General features: G+C 33.6%; 4 protein-coding genes across 6 annotated transcripts; 2 read left to right on the top strand and 2 right to left on the bottom strand.

The window, feature by feature from the left end:
• Nucleotides 1-399: 399 nt before the first annotated feature.
• Nucleotides 400-6611, bottom strand: LOC114194394 (neutral ceramidase 1-like). The gene is made up of 10 exons (XM_028084581.2): nt 6402-6611; nt 5806-6216; nt 4981-5189; nt 4079-4423; nt 2735-2999; nt 2367-2634; nt 2146-2271; nt 1674-1737; nt 1254-1417; nt 400-1066 (listed from the first exon to the last, which is right to left on the bottom strand). The coding sequence occupies exons 2-10, from the start codon at nt 6108-6110 to the stop codon at nt 518-520; spliced, it is 2295 nt and encodes a 764-aa protein (XP_027940382.2). The 5' UTR covers nt 6111-6216; nt 6402-6611; the 3' UTR covers nt 400-517.
• Nucleotides 6612-11449: 4838 nt separating this feature from the next.
• On the top strand, nt 11450-14989 carry LOC114193674 (galacturonosyltransferase 8-like). Its single transcript, XM_028083559.2, has 3 exons — nt 11450-11798; nt 12682-13932; nt 14486-14989. The coding sequence occupies exons 1-3, from the start codon at nt 11667-11669 to the stop codon at nt 14759-14761; spliced, it is 1659 nt and encodes a 552-aa protein (XP_027939360.1). The 5' UTR covers nt 11450-11666; the 3' UTR covers nt 14762-14989.
• A 693-nt stretch (nt 14990-15682) lies between these two features.
• On the top strand, nt 15683-22439 carry LOC114193288 (uncharacterized). 3 transcript variants are annotated; one of them, XM_028083020.2, is made up of 9 exons: nt 15683-16206; nt 17086-17805; nt 18745-18840; nt 18914-18997; nt 20207-20384; nt 20528-20688; nt 21092-21370; nt 21508-21664; nt 22147-22439. In XM_028083020.2, exons 1-8 carry the CDS (start codon nt 15874-15876, stop codon nt 21556-21558), a joined length of 1902 nt encoding a protein of 633 aa, XP_027938821.2. In that variant the 5' UTR covers nt 15683-15873; the 3' UTR covers nt 21559-21664; nt 22147-22439. The 3 variants fall into 3 exon arrangements, with proteins under 3 accessions (XP_027938821.2, XP_027938820.2, XP_027938818.2); XM_028083019.2 differs by having other exon boundaries at nt 15687-16206; nt 20207-20441; nt 21508-21680; XM_028083017.2 differs by having other exon boundaries at nt 15688-16206; nt 20207-20441.
• A 1698-nt stretch (nt 22440-24137) lies between these two features.
• Nucleotides 24138-26263, bottom strand: LOC114193949 (chaperonin-like RbcX protein 2, chloroplastic). The gene is made up of 5 exons (XM_028083955.2): nt 25868-26263; nt 25616-25707; nt 24939-24996; nt 24504-24569; nt 24138-24411 (listed from the first exon to the last, which is right to left on the bottom strand). Exons 1-5 carry the CDS (start codon nt 26159-26161, stop codon nt 24301-24303), a joined length of 621 nt encoding a protein of 206 aa, XP_027939756.2. The 5' UTR covers nt 26162-26263; the 3' UTR covers nt 24138-24300.
• Between the last annotated feature and the right edge of the window lie 415 nt (nt 26264-26678).

Below are 26678 nucleotides of genomic sequence, written 5' to 3'. Positions count from 1 at the left end.
TCAAAATTGATGCTGAAGTCTTTAAAAACACAAAAAAGAAGCCCCATTTTTTCACAAAATAACTTATTTATAATATGAAAATTATTATTTAGTGTATAATCGCACGTCATCATGGTTTATGTGAATCTCTGGATCAAATGGAACTGAATTTTTTCATTTATGGTAAAAAAAATAAACTATCACAATTTAAACGTTGTAAAATTTGACTAAGATCTTGTAATAACTTCTTTTTTCTTATTGATAATTTATCTTCACAATCCTTGAGTACAGATTAATGACGCAAATATTTAGAAATGACTTGATTAAAATTAACTACTATGATATGTTACCTCCAGAAAAAAAATATAAAGAAATTGGTTAGTTAGAGAGTGCGTAGGAAAGGAGATAGAGAATAGTACGTAACAAACAGTAAGCAATGGAATCATCCTTGATTTAATGTAGTGTGTTATAATTCAGTTCTCTAATAGAATACAGACCATTGAACATGTATCATCATCAAATAGTATCCCTCCCTTTTCTATGCAACTACAAATGCACTAGATGAACCTGCAAAGTGACGAATTGACCCTAATAAACCTTTTGCAGCCCCAAAATGTTTGATTCTGTATACACCAGGAGTTGCATCCTGTGGGATTCTCCATTCTATGGTGGCTTTACTGTGAGAACTGAGTTTGAAAGGCCTTGACCATTTGAAGCGCAAGCAAAAATCATCATCATCATAAGCAGAAACCCAAGTAGTCTTTCCTTGGAGAAATTCCACCAGGGAAAATGTACCTTCAGTCATAAGGTCATTACGAGGGCATGCAGACCAGAAAGTAACAGACACCATGTCACCTCGCTTAAAGGTGGAGTTTTTGGGAACATCAGAGCTACAATCCCCGAACTTCACACCAATAGGGGTTGCATCCATCACAACCGGAGTTAAGAGGCTTATTTGCTTATCTAAGAGATCTGGGGGCTGAGGACCTGGTTCTACTGGCTGACCACTGATGAGAGCACGTGCAAGCTTCGTAAACTCCTGAATGTAAGCACTCAGTGTGTGTGGACCGTACAGCGTGGAAGCACCCTGGTAACATGAAAATTGAAGTTAAGAAGATGAACATGATGGTTGCATTATTACATCTCTTGCCAATATGAAATTATGTTATTTGATAATAAGTTGCATAGCTACAAGCATAAACTTTTACTAATGCTGCAGTAATCTAAAAGTGTTTGTTCCATGCTTTATGTCTCTTTTCACAAGTGTAACTGACCTCATATCTCTGCATCTCGTACTCTTCGTAAGTAGTCACATACTGTGAATAAGTATTGGTCAACCCCGCTATAACAACATGAATGTTGCTACCGAAGCCTTTGTTGCCACTTAGCACTGTTCTGACTGCATCACGAAGTCGTCTCCCAGCCATTGTTGTGAATTCTGTCAGAATTAAAACAGTTACTAAAAGCATGAGAATTCAAAGAAATGCATAGGCTCACAACAATTCACAAACACTACAAATTCAAATATCAATCTGCAAGGGAAATGAAATAAGACATCGAATATTAAGCAAGGCATTGATTTTTTATTCCCATTTGTCCAAGGTTGTGGGTTGTTGAAACTTGAATGCTTCAAAACGCGGAAAATAGAAATTCCAATAATAACACTATAAGAAATTTTGACCATGAGCTCATACCTCCAGGTACACTAAGAATAACAAACTGCCCAACTCGGAGGATCTGGATTGGAAGTATTGAAGGCTGCAATTGAACATGAGATAATCAAGGTTCACATTAGTAAAAGTGCCTTGTGATATTAGAAAGAGATATCATCAAATAACGTTAAATACAGGTCCTGGAAAAACATTTGGCATAATAACTGGAGAAAATGCATAATAGGACTTCTATATGAAGAAAAAAAAAGACTTCTAGATGCGCAAGAGTGATACTATAAAATCAGTTTCCAATCAGCTTTACTGAATTTAGTAAGGAAATTATAGTGGACGTGCCAGGAAAAGTTATCCAAAACTCTGAGGAAAGTAAATAATCTGCTGAAATAGTCTCTATTCCCATCAATCCTCCATCTTTTTATACTTCAGATAACACAACATAATTGAAATGAGCTAGGAGATTATAACACATGTTATTCCTTATCATTGAGTCACTTACTGCCCAATCATATGGTAGCTTCATTTCACCAGTATCAAGCAAAATGGGCTTTGGGTGTTGACAGTCTATTTGCTCCTTGCCTGGTGTTTTAATTAAGTTGCGAACCAGCTTCCAGAAAGGATTTCCCTGACATACGATTAAAAAGAATATGCAAACTTCTAAGATTATTTAAGAATACAACGCTAGGATAATAGTTAAGCTAGGTTCTTGATGAAGGTTACCTGATCATCACCTTGCTTAAAGTCAAAAGCTCCAGGTCCATCTGTTGTTCCAGCAGCAAAAGCGAATCCCATTGCAGCAGGGCATGTTTTTACGACCTCAGAAACACCAACTCTAGAAAGATTTACCTCAAGCTGGGACAAATCTATGAAAGCATGTCGGAAATCAACCTTCCCTTTAATCTGTTCAGATGCTCCATTGAATAGCTCCACAGCTTTTCTAAACTGTCTCTCTCCTATAATACGAGTACTTTCAAATTCATCTGGATAACTGCCACGTCAATTCATAGGGGGCACTTTAGCAAAAATCACGAAGCCTTCGGAATTTTGTAAGAAATTAAGAAGCAATGATCATCCAAAAAAAAAATTACCCAGGTCCTCGGCCATAGCACAATTCATTCTTTCCTCCACATGTACTATGATTGAAGTCACAAGGTCGACCAGTGTCTATACAAAAAGCTCCAAGCACATTTGGACTAACATCTCCACAGTTTGATTGACAAAATGCAGATACAAATTTAGGCTTGTCAACCTGCCTAAGGACACCTCTCACACGTCGAGCCACACTTGAAATTTTGGTTGCAGGTTTACCAGGAGGAGATTGGAATGAGGCTGCAATCTCCAGTAATTTATGGTCTGCACCATTAAGTTTGAAGTGACATTAAAAGCATATTCATTTATTAATTACTATTGTTATCAGATATCCACCATTTTATGATCTACTTATAGCACATATATAAAGAAAGGTATCACATGCATGGTTCACAAGTTTGCTCAGTCAGGATATTTTAATCTTTTAAAAGTACATAGACAACCCCACTATCAAGACTTCATGACAAGACTTGTAAAACTTACAAGCCCCGGATCAGAGTTCAGAAACCATGTAACTAACTACATGAATTAATCCCCCACATTACCCTCTGTTCTGCTTATTTTTGGTTTTGCATACTCTTTGTTTGGAGGCTTTGCATGTCTTGTTATACCTTGTGTTTTGGTTAGCACAACCCTCGAATAAGAGAGAGAAACTGGCCAAAAAACCAAAACAAAGTGCACAGGATAAGTGTAGCTACCGAACAACAAGAGAAATGAAACAAACCGAGCACTGGCGGCAAACAACAAGAGCGCAACAAACTAAAATTGGGGCAGCACTCCACCAAAAGAACCTTCAAAACAAAATTGGGACAGCCAAACAAGCTCCAGAAACAGCAAAACAATCAGTTAAGCAGCCCACCTAAATGCTCAATAAATGAGAAACTAGGCCCAGATTTGTATACAGAATAGAGAACCAAGGCAGTGGTGACAATGACAAAAAGGAGCTCTAACACACCACCAAAAAAAGGACACCCTTGAGAACAAACAGGCATTCTGTTTGTTCATAAGATCTAGAGAACTAGCCTTTATTTATACTAACCATAACCTTAACTAATTAATAAACAAAACATGATTAAATAAGGAAATATGGTACAAATCCTCAAAGATAACGCAAAAAACAGGTTAAAGGATAATCTAATATATTCTAAAATATGATAAGACATTTTTATGTAATCCAGTTTTTAACAAAAAAGGGGAGAAATCCTTTGGTTAAACCACCATTTCATGCTAGAACAATGGACTCCCATGGCATACACTTGCAAAATCCGAAGTTATTTAATGCATGTACTAAATGGAAGAGAAGGTACTTGGCGCATCCATATAGCTAAAAGCAAAAAACTTACATGTATCATGAACGTTGGGAATTATGTTTGAAATTCTTCGAGGGATTCCATCATTTTCTAATCCAACAGAATCCATTCTTACAGACCCTTTTCGCTCAAACCAGTCTTCCATAAATCGTGCAGCTGCACCCTTATTATCCCCACTAATTAACGAGTTTGTTCGGCTCATTGAAGTACCATGAGTGGCAAACCAATTGAAACTTCCCGAAGGACCCCATTCATCATCAACAAACTTCAACAAAGTCATTTCTTTATCAACATTATACTTGTATTTGCTTCTCTCTGCCTCAGGGTTGTTGAGATAAGCACTGGGACTGCGATTTACACCAGCATCTAAGAGCTCTCCTGAAAGTTGGAGATAATTTATCTCAAACCATCAGATATCACCAAAGAGAGGGCAGAAATGACACAATAGGCTAACGTTTGGCTACCAACAACAAAAGCACTTGCTAGCAAATACATTAATGGCTTCAAAATGATGATAAACAAATTCTTAATACAGATAAAAAATATGTCAGTAAAACACAGCAGCCTAGAAGAAAATGACACAATAGGCTAAGTGTCTCACGTACGAGTGAAGGGCAATGCAAGATCCTTGCACTATTTCTGTAAATTACCTGCTTTTTATGATGAATACGTGACGATCCACTTGTTTTTATAATTTCCGGATCTTTTCATCTCTAAAGAATAAATTTTGAATATGAAATTTAAAGAAATTGATGCTGATGACACAGACAACTGAACCTGGATGTAAAACTAAAACTAACCAACTTGCTTCCTCAACTTTTTCATTTTTTTCTGACATGCTTTAACAGGATGCAAAATTTACCCACATGTGCTTCCGTTTTTTATAAGCAACCAAGGGATAAAGGACAGAGAAGGAATGACGAGCCTTTCCTTACCCTTATTGACAAATATTGATCCTGGCCGTAGATTTTCATGGGCTTGGACTACAGTATTCACAATGCCATCGACAATGACATCAAATGACTGCCGAACAAACCCAAGAGATGTCACAATGTACACGACATATTGGAGATAACCCCCAGGACCAGCATGAGTGTGAATTCCACTAATAGCCACATTCTTTTCAGTGTAAAGGTCACCATATCTGTCAAACAAAATTCAGTGCAAGATCAGGCACATAAAATAGGGATCAAACAAAATTAAATGGAAACATCAGCTGCTATTCATGTTTGAGAACACACTCGCTGGAGAGTCCTAAAGCTCAATGTGAACTCAAGAAACCCAGGTCAGATTCAAACAAACATCACTTGGTGTGACCAGGGTCAGTCATGCCTATTGAACAAGTGTGTCCTCCAACGGTTCACCTCCTTTTTTTCTGGCAGGTGGAGTGAGTGGTCATTAGCTGCATGTGAGGAGGATCTAGAACTGTATCATACCGGACCTCAAGATCTGAGAGGCCTATGACTCCTAAAGCCTTAGGGCCTCTCCACTGGTAGCGTGTTAGAGTGAGTTGATCACAGTAAATGGCCAGACTTACCAATGAGGTCAGCCATTTGTGACCTATTTACTCACCAAGATGGTCCACAACCCCTCAAACTCTAAGCCTGAAAGGCGCAGGCAGTTATTTGGCAAGCCATGAGTGGCTTGTTTGGCTTGGCGGTTATAAGAAAATCTGTGCTATAATCAATCTTCCATAATTTCTATAAGTTATCATAGTAATCTCTTGAGAGTAATGAGATTAAAGAAGTCATTATTGATACCTTGCTTTCAGCCTCTCAATCACTTTGATGACCACAAGCTGAGAAGCCATGCAAGCATCGAGGTTCACAAACACTACCCGGTTACCCTCAGGCTGAGCAACAATAAAAGCTCTAGCTCGCAGCCTGAAGTGAACCCCAGATGCAATTTGCTCCGCGTTAGCATAACCCATCATATTGACATCAGCTGCAGGACCAGTAATGTCATAACTTCCAACACCAATCAAGTACTCAGAATCGGAGTGCACAGCATCACTCCTAAGTAGTAGTAGCAGCAGCAGCAGCAGCAAAAGGGTCCACACTCGCATGGTTGCAGATGCTTTTCAAAGGAAAAAAGGGAAGGGAACTCTATCACACCCAAATGCAAAGCAAAAACAAAACCGGTTTTTAAGCTCCCCAAGTTCTTCTCTTTCCCTGCACAAATCACACCCAACAACTTCCAGTTATTGAAAAAAAAAAACACAGATAGAAATTTAAAAACTTCCAAAACAAGCGCCTCCAATCTCGCAATCAGTCAAAGCCAGAATATATAATAACTATGCTTGAACGTATGAACATTATAAATTACAGAAACAACAAAGGGTAATTTAGTTTCTCACCACCCAAACGCAAAGCGCGATCAAGAGACCATGATGAAGTAATCTAAGCTGTCTGTGAATTGCAGAAAAACAGCCCCAGAAAATGAATGGGGAAAAACAAAATTGAGAGAGAAAGAGAGAAAAGGGTGAGTCCAATGAAGCCAATGGAAATGAAATAAGAATGGTTGGTTGAGTGTGTGGGAACTGACACGGTTTTGGAGTGAAGTTTCCTCTTTCTAATACATCCTATTTAAGGTGAATTTCACCTTGCTCATTGCATGGATCAACCCATTCAAAATCAGGTACTAAGTGTAAACATTATTTAAGCTTTTTGTCTTTTCTGTTACATGGGAATATGAATCACAGAATGAATTTTACTTATTAATTTTATTAGTAATATATTGAGTAAATTAAGATAATATTTCAATAATTTTTTTAAAAATACTCGTAATATAATATCTCTATTGTTCCATAAGTATGACAATTAACTTGGCTACATAGTGGAATTTATAAAAAATGTTTATATAATGTTGAAATAGTTAAGCGATCTTTTATGGGTCTCCAAAAAATAATATTATATGAGGAAATTCAAAAAAGAATTAAGAATGATGACTGTAACTTACTCTAATGTATTTTCACAATAGATGTAAAATTCAAGTATATTTATTAGATTTTATCATATATTCACCTAAATTGATTTCCACGTGAAAGCATTTATGTCCATGTGTTATGATGGTAAGTTTATCATATTGGTAAGTTTAATTATCTTTGCAATTACTATATACAAAAAATGTAACCATTATACATCTTCCAAACAAAAAAAAAAAAATCTCTCGTCAATTTTTAGTTAAGAGAATACAGAGAGAAAACATCATTACATTTACAGGAAAAATAAAAAAATATGACAAACGTAAAGTTTACGTAAATACGTGCCAGCGAAAAGTTAGATTTTAGAAAACAAATTAACTCGTCAATTTTAAATTATGAAAAAAAAAATTAAGAAAGTATTTCATGATAATAGACGTTAATTAGTACCGTATTGTAATTTAATGTTTTTATTTTATTAGTTAAGATAATGTGTCGTGTCAATATTATCTTAATTTATAGAAAATTGTATTAATTTTCATGATAAAGAGCGATGTCATAATTTCAAAAATAACTCGATACATTATATAACTGTTATATTTTTATTATTGAACCTTTTAGTTATTGTTTTTTTTTTTTTTGTTTATTGGTTAAATAAAGTGGGTGAGATATTAATAAATTTGACACTTTGTATGAACACAAATAGATCTAACTACATTTTAAGTGGATGACATGTGTTCAGCTATGCTCAAAGTAAACAAGTGTTGAAATCGAGCACTTCCACTTTCATAATTTGAGCAATGTGAATGAAATTCATGTAAGCCAAAAATAATGCTTTGAAGTAGGTGCATAAAAACTCAGTGCAACTAGTATCATGATTTTCTTTGACTATATTCTTTATATTTTTTCTCATAAAATAGAAAATAATAACAATATTGAAAAATGTCTAATATTTTTGGATATTTTAAGTTCTTATTACCTCTGTCCATTGATTTGTGTTTTTGATTCACACTCTAATTTCTTAGATTAAAGTTTGTGTATTAGGTGTTTCAGCTATTACACAACACAATAATTGAAAGAGTATTAAAAAAATTATTCTTTACCAAATCCATCATCATGCTTGTGGTTACACATTAACAAATGCACCTGTCTGAATGTGAATCAACGAAGTGTGTGATGGGAAAATAGCATGAAAGTGATTAATATCTTTAAGATTATTAATTAAAAATATTTGTTAAAATATATTCAATTAATATTTGAATGTGTTTACTAATTTTATAACTCAATAAATAATTAAAATTATTAAAAATAAATTTTAAACTTAATTCAATCCTAAAAATTAATTTGTAAAATAAAATTTGCACCTCACCTGTATATTATGAAATTATGTTATCATATAATCAATGTAAAACTTAAAAAAAATCGAAAAATATTCGAAGAGACCAATGTAATAGAAGTGAAAGCATTTACACAACACATTATTGATTCCAACAAAACAGAAGCATTTTCCATTAGAAGTCCATAAAGAAATATGATGGAACATGTCATGGGCCATTCCATTAACTTTTTCAGCGTATTTTGCTTTTGTTTTTTTCAAGATCTCTTTTCACATTTATTCTTCTTCGAGAGTGGATGAAGGGATATCTTTATAGTATGTTGGTGATAGTATGTTGGTGATTGAGACATGTATCGATGTATTAAAATTTGTTAGTTGCTACTACTAATTAATGTTTTTAAATATAGCAAAAAGTTAGATGAGTAACTATTTGTGGAAAATAACATTGTGTAATTTTATTTTTCTTTTTACCTATAGGCAATAATATAAAATAGATATTTTATGTTTGCAATTTTAGGTCTGATCCATTAGAATCAGACATAAAAAATGATTGATGACAAACGTGTAAATAAGTTATCAATTGTTTATTTCTGACGTTTTAGGGCTAAGTGATTAATGTTTGTGAATTAAATTGATATTTTTCTCTTCTTTATTTTCAGAAAATGATTATTCAGATAGTATTTTAAATATATATTACATTAGTTTTTGTTTGTAAGAAAATATAGTTTTATAAATACTTTAAACGAATTAAAAATAATTATTTTGGCTTTTTAATATTTGAAGAAGTTTCTCCATTTTACAAATCTTTGAAAGGACAGATTAATACAATACGGTGATTTAATTAAGCAATGTTTGTATTTATGGCATTCTTGTATAGTACATCTTATTATATTAATTTTTAGACTTTTAGACAATGATATATTGTAATGAATTAAATATGTTTAGTATTTAATATAATAAGTTGATATCGTAAATTTAGTATTTTTATTTGTAAAAGGAGGGACACCTCCTCTATCTTGTACCAACGATGAAATTTCTTACCATTTTAACTTTCAAGATTGATTTAAAGCACGAATTGCACAACTTACTAATGTTATGTCATTTTCATAGTGTAGTTTCATAGTTATTTTACTTTTGTATCTTTAAATAATCGCGTTAGTATTTTCCATAACCAAAAATGAATTCATTAAAAAATTTAAATTTAAGATCATATTTTCTTATGTAAAATGGAAGTGATTATAAACTACTTCTTTGTAATAACAATGTAAGTGAGGTAGTCCACTGATCAAATTGACCAATGTAAAATCAATTTTCACACAATATTTTTGTAAAAAATTTACATACAACTAATTTCTTTTTTTCTACCTAATTTATATTGAATAAATACTTACATATATATATATATATATATATATATATATATATATATATATATATATATATATATACACACACTTTTAAAGTCTTGCTGCGGTTGTTGCCTAACGTTATTCTCAAAAATTAAATGCATCTTCTTCTGCCCCACTTCCCATTTGCAACATGTAGGTAGGTAGGTATTGCATTAAACAAGTGTGGGAATACATTAATTAGATAAATAAAGAAAAAAATATATTAAATGAGTTTATCAAAATATTAATTAAATGAGTATAACATTATACATTCATATATTAATAATTCTATTAATATACATTAGACAAGTAGTTTCATATACAAGTCTATTAATACACACTAAATATGTTTCTTTATTAATTTGTTGTATGAATATTGCAATACACATTAAACAAATATGTTTATATATTTATTATATGAGTACAAGTAAAAACATTATACGAGTATAAAAATATACATTAGACGAGTCTCTTCATATACTTATTATGCGAGTATAACAAAAAAACACTATACAAGTCATTTCATACATTGCTTGAACGAGTTTAATTAAAAATACATATTAGACAATTCTGTCTATACATTGATTACATGAGTTTAACAATATATATCTGACGAGTTTGTTCATACATATATTACATAAGTTTATTAATGCATATTAGATTACTCTTACAATTATGCGATTAGACGAGTTTTGCAATTATATGAGTATATACAAATAATGATTACACAAATATAAAAATATACATTAGACAAACATGTCCATATTCTAATTAGACGTGTCTATAACACATATTTGATGAATCTAACAATACATATTACACCAATATATTCTTACACTAATTTGTAATTTTAACAAATATACTCTGTATATTTTTACTTATCATTTATATTTTTATGAAGTTTATTTTTGCATATACGTTGTCTTTATATTTTTACAATATTGTTTTTACATACATATTGATTTTCTAAATTATAAATTTTTCACGTTAATTCTATTTAAAACATAATTATAAATTTAAAAATATATTATTTTTTTTGTCAATCTCTAAATCACTTGTAATAAACACATTCACAGATATCAACCCTGTATGTATTTAAAACTAGTACATGAATAAAATAAGATACTAATACTAAGATGAAATTTTAATTAAATTGTTTTTATATTTTATAACATTGACAGAAAATTACCTACATAAATTATTTTTACAATAATAATAATAATAATAATAATAAATATTTCCTCTTTTAAAAATGTTTTAGACTCGTCCGTAAGCTACTAATAGGTGTAACGAGTGAAACTTTTCATCTGGCTTCTCATTTAGACACTGTTCCAACCTGTTTTTGGTTATTAAGTGTCAAATTAGGGCTAAATAAATGAAGTTGACCCTTTTTATCACCCACGATTTAACTCCTTTTAACTTAAAACTAACTTTCATTTTATAATATATGTAATTTTCAAACCTGACATCATTATTAACAAAATATTTAAAATAGAATCACACGTATAAGAAGAACTCAAAAAACTAGTTTTAATTAAAACGAAAAGTTTGTTAGTATTACGTATTTTCATGCATTAATTAATTTAAATCATTAAAAACACACTCAATTTAATATTATTATCTCAATCAATTTTTTAACGAACGATTTATGTTTTATCTTTATATGGTGTTTTTTTTTTCGTATTCGAGTCTAAAAGTTCATGCTTGTGTTAATTTTTTCTTTTCGTATTTGAGTCTAAAATTTCATGTTTATATTATTTTTGTTCGTGTTTTCAAACAATTACTCCGCAACTCTGGAGTTAAACTCTACCAAAAAATATGTGAAATCTGCGCCTTAATTTTCTGTCTTTCTTTGCGAAAAAGGTGGTGATAGAGAAAACCAGAGTTCATGATTTTGATTTGTTGAGTTGGGCGAGCCAGCGAGTGACGCTTCTTTTGAATCAATCCAACATCACTCTCTCTGAAGCTCACACCAAAATGGTGAATCCTCGATTTCCACGTTCCACCATTTCAACTATCACTCTCTCCAGTTCTGCTATGTCCATCGCCTTCTGCATTGTCCTCGCTCTATCTTTTCTCGTCACGCATTCTCATTCCTCCCATCACACGGTAATCTTCAACCCCTTATATTTTGTTTCCGTTCTGTGATTTCTCCAGGGGAACACGCACTTTTTTATTTTTATTTTTCAAATTATGGTTCATTTCCAATTTGGGTTAGCTTAATTCGAAGAGAAAATTGGTGGGGTGGGGTTAGTTTTGGACCTTATCGCAGGGGTTGAAATGGGTTGGGATCCAATCCTCTTCGGACCTAGTTGCGAGCTAATTTAGTAATTTTCTCGGGTAACAGAGATGACAGTGATGTCGGAAATGATAGAAGTTTGGATTTTTCTATTATTGGAAAGTACAGAGATTGATGAAGGTAGATTAATTAGTTTTTGTATTTTTGAACTAGGCTTGATGCGTGATAATTTTATTGGAAAAGAAACAGGGTATGTTTTGTTTGATTTGTTTAGTTCTCGTAGTCGAGGAAAATTTCAAAGGAAATGCCACTACTAGAAAAGGAAACAAGTTTATTATTTTGTTTAATTTGTTTTCGTTTTCTGAGAAAGGACAAACATTGTTGTTATGCTTTTGAACCAGCCTTGACGTGTGCAAATTATAATTTGAAACAAACAGGGCATGCGTTTTGATTGTTTGAGAAATTTTCAATGGATAGAAAACGGAAAAAGTATGTTATTTTCTTTAATTTGTTCACTTTTCCTGAGAAAAGACAAATATTGTTGTTATGCTTTTGAACTAGCCTTGATCAGTGCTGATTTTATTGTGAAACAAACAGGGCTTATTTTGATTGTAGTCTAGGGATTTTTCAGTGGAAATGTCACTTATGGAAAGGGAAAATCTTTATTATTTTCTTTGTTCGTCCTTCTGTTTTCCTGGGAAATGAATTTTTTTGATGAAGCTAGGTCACTATTCTGTTGTGCTGGTGAACTAGGATGCTAATGGTGGTGTTGCACATGGATTTGAATCAACAAGGAGACCCATTCTTGCTCTGAAAACAGATCCCCTCAAGCCTCGTTTGGACCAGATTCGCAAACAAGCCGATGATCATCGCTCTCTGGCTCTTCTGTATGCTTCTTATGCACGCAAGGTCAAGCTTGAGAGCTCAAAGCTTGTTAGGGTTTTCGCAGAGCTATCTCGCAACTTCATGGCTCTAATGAACAAACCCAAATACAGGCCTCTCTTTGGCGATGATTTATCCCATATTGATGAATCAGTGCTTCGTCAATTGGAGAAGGAAGTGAAAGAGCGCATTAAAACCACACGCCAGGTGATCGGGGATGCAAAGGAGTCCTTTGATAACCAGCTCAAGATTCAGAAGTTGAAGGATACAATTTTTTCTGTGAATGAGCAGTTAACAAAGGCAAAGAAACAAGGAGCTTTCTCAAGCCTAATTGCTGCCAAGTCGATTTCAAAGGGCTTGCATTGTCTCTCCATGAGGTTGATGGAAGAGAGGATCGCTCATCCTGAAAAGTATTCAGATGAGGGAAAGCCTACACCTCCAGAAGTTCAAGATCCTAAGTTGTACCACTATGCCTTATTCTCAGACAATGTTCTTGCAGCATCTGTTGTGGTCAATTCGGCAATGAAGAATGCAAAGGAGCCGCACAAGCATGTGTTTCATGTAGTGACTGATAAGATGAACCTTGGAGCAATGCAGGTGATGTTTAAGCTGAAGGATTATAGTGGTGCACACATTGAGGTTAAGGCAGTGGAGGATTACAAGTTCCTGAATTCTTCTTATGTGCCAGTTCTTCGACAATTGGAGTCTGCTAACCTGCAAAGATTTTACTTTGAGAACAAGCTCGAGAATGCTACAAAGGACACAACCAATATGAAGTTTAGGAATCCCAAATATTTGTCAATATTGAACCATTTAAGGTTCTACTTGCCGGAAATGTATCCAAAACTGCATAAAATTTTGTTTTTGGATGATGACATTGTTGTTCAGAAGGACCTTACTGGGCTATGGAAGATTGATATGGATGGCAAGGTGAATGGAGCTGTAGAAACATGTTTCGGCTCATTCCATAGATATGCACAGTACATGAATTTCTCACACCCCTTGATTCGAGAAAAATTCAGTCCAAAGGCTTGTGCATGGGCTTATGGAATGAACTTCTTTGATTTGGATGCCTGGAGGAGGACAAAATGCACAGAAGAGTATCATTACTGGCAGAATCTTGTAAGACTTAACTCTTACTTAGTATTTTACCACAACACTTTAGTCATTCATTATTTTTTCATTCTCAAACAACATCTAGTATTTTACATGATGTCTAATAACACTATTAAGTTCCACATTATGATACTGCTTACATCACTAGCAATGGTGCTAGAGGCTGCAAATTCAGATGGGGCAAAATGTCCACAAAAGCCCTATGGGTCAGGCAGCTCATGGGCTCTTTTTTAAACATGAAAAATATTGTTTTAAAATATATAATTGGACATATAGGCAACACTTAGTATTAAGGGTGTGCATGGATTAGATTTTTCAATATCCAATGTAAATCCAATTCGGTTGAATTTCGGTCAGGACTAACTCGGTCAAATTTCGACTTAAGCTGACTCGGTCAAATTTTGGCTGGAGCTGACTCGGCCGAATTTCGGTTGGAATCGACTCACCAGAAGACGATTCGGCCGAATTTAGATTAGGGCCGACCAGGTCTAGGACGACTCGGCCAAATTTAGGGACTATGTCATTTTATGTTTAACGTGTTGTGCTCATGTTGCTGCAGAACGAGAACAGAACTCTATGGAAATTAGGGACATTGCCACCGGGTCTAATCACATATTACTCAACAACAAAGCCACTGCACAAGTCATGGCATGTTCTGGGACTTGGCTATAACCCAAGCATTGGCATGGATGAGATCAAGAATGCAGCAGTGGTGCACTTCAACGGCAACATGAAACCATGGCTTGACATTGCAATGTCTCAATTCAAGCCACTTTGGACAAAGTATGTTGACTATGAATTAGAATTCGTTCGGGCCTGCAATTTTGATTTCTAAAGTGTTTAGTTTCTTCTCACTCTGATGCTGTGCGAAGTGTCACGCAGTTTCTTTGCTGTTTAGTTTCTGATATATTATGCTAATACGGTTAACATAATTCCTAGCTGGTGCAGGAAAAAAAAAAATCTCGCCTCTTTCTCTAACTGTAAAATTCTTTTGTATAGCAATTCTCTCATTTCTTTTTCCCTTATTTATTCACAACATTTATGCAATAATGTTATTTTTAAAGTATGGTTCATCTGAATTAAATGTTCCACTCTGGCGTTGGTTGTTTTATTTTTATTCGATTAATAATTTTTGTCTTAAATAAACTTTGACTTTTGATTCTGATACTTAAAATATATATATTTTTTTAAATTTCTATGCGTACCATTTTTAATTTTGATAACTTTAAATGTATATGTAAGAATTAAAAGAGACTGAAATGGTATATCTAAGCAAGCAATTAAAATAGATAATTTCCACTATTAAGACAAAAAATAAAGTTTGTATACAAAAACTAAACGAGTAATTACTATTATTTTGTTCAAATTCAACGGCTTTACTTAACTCGTTTATTTCTTTCGTTCAGAACTTTTACCATGCATGGCTTAGCTATAAAAAGGATTCAAATTCGAGGAAAGAAAAACTAAAACAAAAGGTAACAAAGCATTGGCTACCTCTAGAAAAATAATGTGATCTATAAAAAAAGTTTTAAAATTAGTTATGTACTAGTTTAGAATTTTGTAAAAAAAAATTTGGAATGCAAATAATATCTTTTAGAATTTAAATTTTAATACACGTAACTTATTTATTTATTTAAAATATAAAGTACAAGATGCAATGCATAATAAATTTTAAAATTGGTGTTATGTTTAGATAAAACGAGTATCGAAGCAGAAATTGAAAGAAAGGGCGCCATTTCCAAATTGTGAAGGGGGTTGAACAGCAACACTATATTATCCGTTCATAAATTAATACCCCTAATTTTTTCCCTCTCCTAAAAATTAATAACTAATTAATTCAAGAAACAAACGAAAAAGATCTGTCTTCTCCTCTGCCATCCTAGTTCAGGAATGAGAAGGTTGCCGCGCCTTCTCCTCCGCGGTGCATGACCTTCCTCCGCTGCCACTATGCCGGCCACGCGTCCTTCCTCCGATCTGATTCTCCACCGCCTCGCCTCCTCCGATTGCGAAATCAAACTCAAAGCCATTCGAGAGGTAAAGAACCAGATCATCGGCAACCGCACCAAAAAACTCTCCTACATCAAGCTCGGCGCCGTTCCCGTCCTCGCTGCTGTTCTCGCCGGCGCTGATGCTGATTCCACTCCCGAATCCAGCCTCATCGTCCAGTCCGCTGCAGCGCTTGGCAGCTTCGCCTGCGGCGTCGACGCCGGCGTCCGAGCCGTTCTCGACGCCGGAGCTTTCCCTCATTTAATCCGGCTCCTCTCTGCCGCTGACGACAAGGTAAATTCGATTAGTTACAGCGGTTTTTTACTCGAGTTTCTTATGCGTGTTTTGTTTCTCAGACATTGGTGCTTAAGATGATGTTGCTATTGGAAGAAAAGATGAACCGCTGTTTGCATTTCTCTGTGATACATTGGAAGTTAGGAATGGAATAACTGTTTGGAAATAGTCATGTGTTTATCTTGTAACCAACTGCAGTTTTTTGAATGTGTGTATTTTAGTTTGTCCGTCATCCTGTCTTCCTATGTCTTTGTTAGGTTGTGTCATGTTGATGTAGTGTAACCTTATTACGTTTCTGTTGGTACTGGTTACTATGGTAACGGCAAGAACTGCGTATATTTTTTTGCAGAGTGATGAATACGGCGGTTATGCAATTTAGGAGATGCATGATAGGGTGGAGTAGTAATGCCAAGGGATAGGAAAATGGAACGTTATGCGAATGCTATTAGTAAAGAAATTGGAAGGGCGAAGACTTGGCTTCATACATGAAACATTTTTGAGTCCGATGTATGCTTGAATAAATGTTGCTTTTGTTTGGCTGCATCTGTTGGGTATTTAGGCTGTTGACAATAGTTGTGAGGGGTAGATAGATTACGATCTAATGCAGTCTGTGGGGTGTGGACATGATCTACCAAGTTAATCATTTTGTACTTTCATATTTTAGTGTAGGTTGAATGACAGGTTTCAGGAAGTGCATTTGTTATTGTTTCTATTTAACCTTAATATTTTTCAAGACTTCTTTATGCCTTTTATTCTACTGAGTCATGCAGTGGGTACGACAAAACATACCTCCCTAACCTTTATACATTAATAATGTGATATACCTGTTATTTTTCTCCTTTCAAATGATCTAATAGACCTGACTCCTTTTGGTTTCAGGTTGTGGATGCTGCTGCTCGCTCTTTAAGAATGATTTATCAATCAAAACTAGCTCCGAAGTATGATTTTTATAAAGAACAAGACATGGGATTTCTTCTTTCACTACTGAAAAGTGGCAATGAAAATCTTACTGGACTAGGTGCAAGCATTGTTATTCATTCTTGTGAGACAAGTGATGAACAAAATATATTATGCCGTGCTGGTGCTTTAGAAAAACTTATTAGTCTTCTTGATGGTTCTCTAAGCCAACGAGATTCTAGTTTAGAGTCCATTGCCGCAATTCTTAAAAACAATCCAGAAGTTGTCTCTAAATTTGTGGACCTTCAAAATCGAAGAGCTTTGAGTTCAATAATTGAATTAACCAAGGACAGATATTCTCAGACAAGGTTATTAGCAACCTTGTGCCTGATTTGTGTAAAGAATTCATCTTCTTGCTATCTACAAGACACAGGAATTGAAACCAAATTGATAAATATTTTACTTGAGCTCTTGGATGATTCCGGTAAAGTTGGAGACAATGCTTGCTTTGCCTTTTCTAGTTTAGTTGCTGAAAAAGAAGATGCGCAGAAATTAGCATTTGAGGCAAATGCTATTGATAAGTTCAACAATCACCTGCAAAATTGTGCTTTACATCCCGAACGTCTTGAAGGAATATTTCTAGCCTTAGCTGCTCTTTGCTCAAAATTGGAGTGTTGCCGGTCTAAGTTTCTGTCATTGCAGGTCTGTTGTTTCATGGAAACTATTAGTAAAACTCTTATATTTTTTTTTCCAAGAACCATTTTTTAATTCCCCCCACCCCATGTATTGTTGTCTTCCTTGCTTTGGAAAATGTAGACAACAAATGAAAATTAAACGGAAACCTACAAATGTAACCCTGATACTGATCTACTGCAATGTAGCCTTCTCTATAATGTTATTATTGTGTTTTTCTTTTGTCTCTTGTGTCTCTTTTTTGTGTCATTGTAATTTTGGCTACGTACATGTTGTAATGGTTTGTCTTTATCATCACATTTCCATGTTTGCGTGTACTTGCAGTTATTTTCTACAACAATTTAGCTTAATGTTAAACACAGTTTAAGGGTTTTTAAGATACAGACTGGCTGGAAACTGGTGCTGTGGGTTTCAACCAACTTTTTTCTTTCGTTTGTTGGTATGCTTTGTATTTATTCTCTATTAAATGGTTAACTTTTTTTAGGTTGTGTCATCAGGCTCATTTTTTTTTTCTTACTGGAAGCACTTGCTCAGTTAAACATACTGAAGCTTCCATGTAAATGCGATTTTTGCTTAGTTTTTCACCAGAAATAGCTTGTGCGATTTTTGCTTACTTTTGTAAATATGTCAACTAATTGTACCAGAATCTGGTGTAAAAAATGGAATCCCCCAATTGGTTATTAACATGATGAAATGGTATTGAATTGAATTATATATGGGTGGTAGTTACTTTAGCATTTATTGATGTGCTTTAGATATACTCACTGCAACATGAGCAATTGAGCATGTTTGACATTGTGTAATGTGTTTCTTCCTGATACATGGATTAGATGATAAGCTATTTGTGTTTCTTCTGAATCTTGTAATGGAAATATTTGCCCCCCTCTAAACTATGAACTTAGATACTAAGTCCACTTGCAATTTCTGCTTCACTGTTTGTGAATACAGGTCTTGAATATATTAGTTGATGCCCTAACCTATGATGATGCCAATGTTCGCACTGCAGCTTGCATTTGCTTAAAAAATGTCTCACGCTCAATCAAGGTGCATAACTTGTGACTCATGACACTCTGCCTTTCATGCTATGTATAAATAGTTCTCATAAAATTTTATTCAGAATTTGAGTGCAGGTTATTTCACCAGTGAAAGGATTATCACTACTTTGGTTCGGCTTCTATCTGATTGTTCTACTTCTGTCCAAGTATGTTTATCACATTTACGATGTTCCTAGTTGTTTGTTTGTAAGTTAAATTCAGTATATGCTGGCTTTCTTTCCTGGAGAAGTACAGACAGGAAATTGCCAGCCGATCATGCTAAAGGATTGAAATCTAAACAGTGGAATCTGAGGGTTAAAATATCAATTACAAGTATAATGTATGGTTAATATGTGCAAGCTATTCTGATGATAACCTGGATTGTATTCTCTCACCTGTTCCTGTATTGATTGTGGATTAAGCCTGAACTTGAATTGTTTAGGGATTAGGCTTTTAGTAAAGTGCTTGATGGATTAACTTGGTCTAGTTCATTATTTCTTATTAACTCAATATTATTTGCCTAATAATTAGGAAACTGGTAGATTTTTTTGTCATAATTAATATTTGCAGTATTTGTTTCCATTTTGTGTTTGTATGTTGTATCACCCGTTGGATATTTTATTTTTGAAATGGTCACCATTTATCCACTAATGTTTGTTGATGGTTTTTTCAAGGCGGTACATGCTTGTGTTGACTCTTTTCAACATGTGCCCATTGAATATTTGAATAGTTCAGTACTAAATATAAACTGTGAAATGTGAATGACTTGCTTGAAATTTTTTATTGATAATAGGCATCATCCTTTACACAGAATAGAGATCCTAAACTTCAGCTAATTACAAGGAAACGACTAGATAGAATCTGTCCAAATAATGACAGAATCAATTAACAAAACAGTAGCCTATAATGTAGCCAACAAATGTGCAGATAAGATGTACACAAAAAGAAACACAATATCTGTCAAAATAAGAAAATAAGGCAATCATGCTGAGTTGGGTGATCTGACTTAAAGTGTTAATTTTTGGATTAAACTGTTGTACAATGTAATATTCAGAAGTATTTTTTTATTGTGTCAAATACACGAAAATGGACATGTTACAGGAAAATCTGGTTATTGTTGAATAAACTAAAATTAGTGAGCATTAGAAGCATTTTTTATCTTGGTCTGAATGTTATCACAAATGGAATACATGTTAACCTATATGATTAAATCAAAAGCTTAACTTTAATTATATACAATATGACATTTTCTCCACAAAACTTTGTTTTCTCTCTTTCCTCAAAAGTTATACTTTTCTATTGATCATGTTCAAATGCGTTTTCCCTTCGTTAGTTTTCATAAATATTGGTAAACATAATTTTTCCCATGTTACCAGGTTGCGGCTCTTGGTGCTATTAGCAACCTAGTGATCGACTTTACACCACAGAAGTCAAGATTCATAAAATGTGGAGGTATTAAGGAGCTTGTCCAATTGACTAAGTCTATGGATTCATCTTTACGGTTAAATGCTGTATGGGCCTTGAGGAACATGGTATTTCTTGCGGACAAAAAGTGTAAGGAAAAAGTTTTCATGGAGTTGACAGCGTTTTCTGTAGCTAGCCTTATCTGTGGTAATGATCTTCATTGCCAGTTCCTACTTTTTCTGATCAATTGGCGTGTACCAAAAAACTTCTCATTGATTCTGTATACACTGCAGATCCGGAGCCTTCTGTTCAAGAACAAGCTCTGGCCCTTGTTCGCAATTTGGTTGATGGATGTATTGATTGTGTTGAATATGCTTTTGCTGAAGATGGTATCATACTGGGTGCTGTTGGAAGGCAATTGCAAAAATCTTCAAAAATTGAAATTGGGATACAGGTTGGAAATAGCTTTTGAAACATTCATTGGTTGAATACAGTCATTACTTGTTGATGTTAGAATCTAATGATATATATTATGATTATGTTATGGTTTTCCTTTCTGTACCTGTCAACCCTCTTTTTTGGGTTATTTTATACAATACGAGCTGTAGGTAATGGAGGAAGGAAATATGATTGGTTTCATTAAATGTGTTTACGCTAGTGAAATTCTAAAAAAATTGTTTATGCAATGAGAGATCCTTGCTCCTTACACAGATTACAGAGGGATTTCCGCTGGTAGTGTAATGGTATCTTTGTCCCTGACATGATAACAACAAAATAGCACAATGAGCATATGAAAAAAGAAACTGATGTTGTATTGAAATCTTATTCTTCAAGCTGATTTTTATCTATCCGTGTAGGGGATGTACTTACTCAGCAATATTGCATGTGGAAATGAGTCTCATAAAGAAGCCGTCATGCAGCTACTCTTTTCAAAAGCTGAAAACGGGTCTCACTCTTTCTTTAGCCAGTTTTTGCTGAGCAATGACAGTCGTTTACGCCCATCTGCCCTTTGGGTCATAGTAAATCTCACATTTCCTTCAAGTCCTGGTGCATTTGGTAGGATTGTAAAACTGCGTAGTGTTGGAATTGTTTCTCAAATCAAGAAGATGGTTAATGATCCTTGCATGGATGTGAAGGTCTTTTAATCTTCCTTTCAAACTAGTCTTGTTCTTTACTTCCTCTAGACTGAATACATGTAAAGATTCACATTTAGATTTGTTTTGGTGGAAATACTTCCTGCAGTCATTTTATAAATTTTCTTTTGTTGGTGCAGCTTCGTGCAAGACAGGCACTTGGGCAGATTATCACTTATGGTGATGATTAATTGTAATCAGTTACTCCATTCAAATCCCTTGAGCTACAGGCAAAGAGAAATCTCGACAGAACTCATGTAAGGTTGTATCGAGTCTTGTGCTTCAGCACCAAGTATGGTACGTATGAGTGGATGTATGTCAATGCCTTGTTATCTTTTCTAGAAGTTCATTTCTATTCTATTTAGGGAGACCACTGGCAAACTTTATTATTCTATGGAAAATTGGTATTGTTGGCTGTTATTTAGTTATTAATACCTGCGTAACCTTGATCAGTTAACATGATGGTAAAACTGTATAAAGTTGGCAGTGGTTCAATATTCTATGACAGGAAAGCAACTTTATACAGTGAGCTTATGATTCTATTTCTTTCATCTTCGAGATATGTTCATATTTGTTTAGGGTCTGCGAAGTAGTCTTCTGGTCGTGGATGAATATTTATTATTTCCTCATTGTTTTTCATACTTTATCGCCACTTTTTTAACTTTATTTTTTGTGGCGCTACTAGTTTTTCATCATGCTTCCCTTGAAGTTTTTTTAACATGGTATTCTATTCTACTTTGTCAAATTGATACATGTTTTTTTTCATGCTTCCTTTGCAGGTGTATAAAATTACTCGTATTATTTTGAACCAGTCAGAGCAGTGTGAAAGTTTTTGAATTTTGTGAGCACTCCTGACCAGGTTACACCAAAGGCTCTCTTGCTCACACTATGTATCATCTTTTGTAAGTCGGAGGATCAAAGTAGATTTACAGGCTTCAGTCTTGTACTATATGAGTAGTAAATGTCAGTTTTAGAATTTAGTTTCGATTTCATTCTGATTCTTCTGGAACACTGACGAATGGGTGAATTGTATGTTTAAGCAAAATGTGAAGGGGGTGATGATCGAAATTTATCTTTCCGTGTGTCGTAAAAATTATTTTCTGGGTCATCCGATTACTCCTGTTTCTTTTGGAGGGGGTAAAAGCCTATGACCAGTTTTTCTAACCAGTCCCAAAGAATTAGTTTCAAAATCTGAATGCATTAGTAATTTAGTGCCAAAAATTAGTTTGTGAACCAAACTTAGTACGTGTACTTTATTAGTAGCAACGTATTAATTAATTTATTTATTAGTAGAGATTAAACTTATTATGTCATTGAAAATGAGATAGTTTACAATGGTTGGTATAACATAAAACCTAGAAGTTCTAGCGAAATAGGAAGCTATTTTGTCTTTGGATAAAAACTAACCAAGAAATTTTATAGTAATAACATCAGCTACATGCATTTCGAAATGAGTTGGCCAAATTTGTATGATGAGTGAGAAGAGATGTCATAATGTAATCCATCTCTGTATAACATCCCAAACAGACTTGTATTGCACTCCTTCTAATTGTTTTTTTTTCTACTATTATCAAAAAATAATCAAAATATGAATGTTTAGACAAAACTAAGAAATAACTTCTCAGGTGAAAAATATAGGTCTCCTTTTTACATGCATAGCTGCCATTATAAGTAAAATTTATTTAATATAAATCGAGTCGAGTTATACTTTAGTTCAGTTATTTGAAATAATAGGTATTTAAGTTGGTTTAAATTTTGAAAAGAGAAAATAATCATGTTATTATATTTTAAAAATCTTATTCCAGTTCAAAAGATACGATCAATTGCTCAAACAAATCTATTTTAGATGTTCGGTACCTATTTAGATTGGTGATTTTGGTCCAATTTTGCTTGCTTATTTATTTTATTTTGGTTCAAATGAATTATGAACCTAACATTAATTTATAGAAAATGACTTAACAAATTAAGCAATATAAAAAAGATAAAAAAAAACAGTAGATAAATGTTTATTTTAAAATGAGAAACTAAAATTGTGGATTTAACTAAATTAAAACAAGTGTATATTGATGAGAAGAATTTTAAAAAAGGAAAGCCAATATAAATATGTAAACTTGAATAGAAAAACTTTTAGTCCATAGCAGAAATAATTTACGAAGTTATTAATTTTGAAAATTAATACTTGTAACTGAATCAACTATAGTTCTTCCCAAAAAGTTTAAGACTTAAAAGAATTAACTATGGTTCTTAATCCTTTTAAATAATTTATTGAGTCTTAAAGTCCTTTAAGAAAGATGAGGAGATGGGTAATCAGAATAGTTAAGTTTTTTTTTTCGATCGATGAGGATCAACTTAGCAAATGTTTGCGTCTCCTTCGGGCAGCTACTCAAGTAATATTCTTTGAAGAAATTCTTGAGTACTTTTTTGTTGTATTAAACGTGCTTTTGATGCAAGAGGGTTTCCAAACTCTACCTTTAGTTTTCTTTTTATTTTTGAATGATTTAGTTTAAGCTTTTCCCTCTACCTCTCATTATAATAAAGATAATGATATTTTAACCCACTTTTAATTTATTACTTCAATCACCATTAGATAATTTATTTTAATTCTTTTTAATGATGTGATGTCATGATCTAATGGTTATTGAAATAATAGATTAAAAATGAATCAAAAAAAAAGGTTAAAGTATCATTGTCCTTATTTCTAGCGATTGGTCTAACGAGACGTGTACAAATTTTCATCCCTCTTGTAAATTCTTCATTTCAAACAGAGATATACACAACTTACAGAATGCATTATACTATTAAGAAAAGAGGATAAAAAATGAATATCGAGAGAAACATATTGCCTCTGAAACCAAAATTACACCTAGATTAGGAAGAGGTAAATTTAAAAGACTGAAGAAAAAAACAAAGAAAGTCCTAACTTCATCGATTTTTCATGTGTTTGAGTCATCTGAAGGCCATATTACAGTTTCCATAAGCCTTTCCCTCATCAACTCCAAGTTTTCATCATGTATTTCTTGATATATCTCAGCGTGATTACATTTCTGCATGGAATAAGATATGTAGAATAGAAAGGTTATAACTTTGTTAAGTGCATCACCCCTTCACAGAGTGTTATAATTTTGAGTTCAATTACCTTGATCCATTTGCCATAAAGGTGAAGCCGTGTTATCATCACTCTTTCAGCAAGTTCATGTCGCTCCTATCAATGGGGTCAAGCAAAAAAATGACATATCTTCCATCAGTTAACACTCTGTGAAATGTAACTATCAGAACATGTGTTTTACAGAAAATTATGTAATCAATATTCTGTGTCAGAGCATTAGACTGAAAGCAGTGTATTTTAGACACAGCATGCTTGTGAGGATGGTTTTTCTTTATTGGAAAACATTGACACCAGAAATGTTGGTTGTAGTACTTTTTCATTTGACAAATTTAAACATGTAATTGCTTACAAAATTGTAGAAAATTTACAACAGAGTAATCAAAAGAAAAAAATAAATAAACAAAAAACTAACCACCAACTTTCTGAAAATTATCAGCAGATTATATAACTTGTCAGATCACCTACCTTCCCCAGAGATCGTAAGAAAGGTTTCCTATCCGCTGGATCGTTTGTTGCAACGAAACTGTCAACATGGAAAAAATAACAATTAGCTAAAGAGTAAACTTTACTATGCATACGAAAAGCAAATTAACGTTTCTATCAGATAAATGTTGCAGAAAACTACAAACTGTGAAAGGTATCATCGATATCCATTTCATGGAGTTACTCACTCATGCAGTCTCATATCATGAAACTCTCTGAGAATGTAAAAAACCATCTATTCTGATACAAATGATAGGTCTCTTGAGTAAAAATTCACTAGAAATATCTAATACTAATAATGAGTCAAACTCAGGTAAGAGATTTAATACTACTTTCAACTCAAAATATCAAAATACTCTTTACTCAATACAAGGCATAGACTCACTTAAATTCCTAACAGATACTCACTAACCATGATCTAAAATCCGAGTATGAGATAGGTATTGAATCACCCAGTTCAAGTAAAATAATCATACTGAACCAACACATTCAGAAGCTTTCTATGCAGAATGTCTGCAATCTGCTCTTTTTCACAAGTTCAGGTTGAACAACCATGTCAAAAACTTAGGAACTTAACTACTTTACATGTCACATGATGAAAACGACCAGAAAAATTAATTACAAATTAACATTCTTGCAACAACACGTAATCGACTTACTTATAGAACCACGTATATTGAGGTGGATTCATCTCATACAACTGATTAAGAACAGTCCTCACAGCCTTGTATGTGAAATAATTGAGTATTTGCTGCATGTGTTCCAAAGATAAAGCTAGTCAAATTGCAAACAAGCAACAGTAATATATATATGAATATTAGAAATTACAGAAAATTAATCACATTCTTTTACATGTCATATCATACCATGATTATAGCAACACTCAACAATTTCTTTACTATTTAGAGTACCTTTTTAACATCGTGAAAAGTGTCCTCATATTGGCCACCGAGCTCGTTGACAATAGTGAGTGTTTTGGTCCTCTTCTTGTGCCTGCTCTGATTCTTCAAAGTTGTGTTAACAGTGTGATTCTGAAGGAAGGAAGTGGTGAGTTTCATGGGTTCACGTGTCTGCAAGTGTTTCCTCTTGAGAGTGAGACTGAGACTATTGCAGACAACACTGAGAGTGGTGGTGGTGCTCAGAGCTTCCACGCACAAACATGGACAAGTGTGCCACTCCACCACAACAGATACACCACCCACCATCGTATCTCAGACCCTTATGGAAGCTATTTCTAGAAAAGTGCAGAATTGATAATATTGGAAAGATCACTGGAATTAGAAAACCATTGCTCCTTTTGATGGTGGGATTTTGAGGTGAATCTTAACCAAACAAAAATTCTGAGGTCCAAAATTTTCAAACACATGTTGCCTTTTCCGGTTTGGCCAGTTGTTCTGGACCCTAGGACTAAATTTCGGGTCTATGCCTTAGTCACCAACGCACGCGCCCAAACCACGATTGAAGAACAAGTATTCATACGTCTTTTAATAATTTTGATACGTTTTTATCCTTAAATTTCGGTGAATTATGAAATTAATTTATTTTAAAATTTTATATTAATTTAATTTTCTATTTTTTAAAACATGTGAATTTAGTTTTTTAATTAAATTTGTTAGGTTTATTTTATATTTTATACGTATTTCAGAATTGTATTTAAGTTATTTATATTATTTGAAACATTTTTATTTTAATGTTAAGTCAATTATTATTATGAAATGTGCT

Source organism: Vigna unguiculata, chromosome 8 (genome assembly GCF_037176805.1).
Source record: "Vigna unguiculata cultivar grain cowpea cultivar isolate G323 ecotype 2 chromosome 8, ASM3717680v1, whole genome shotgun sequence".
Classification (NCBI taxonomy): Eukaryota; Viridiplantae; Streptophyta; class Magnoliopsida; order Fabales; family Fabaceae; genus Vigna; species Vigna unguiculata.
This window is presented reverse-complemented; position numbering and strand designations above follow the sequence as displayed.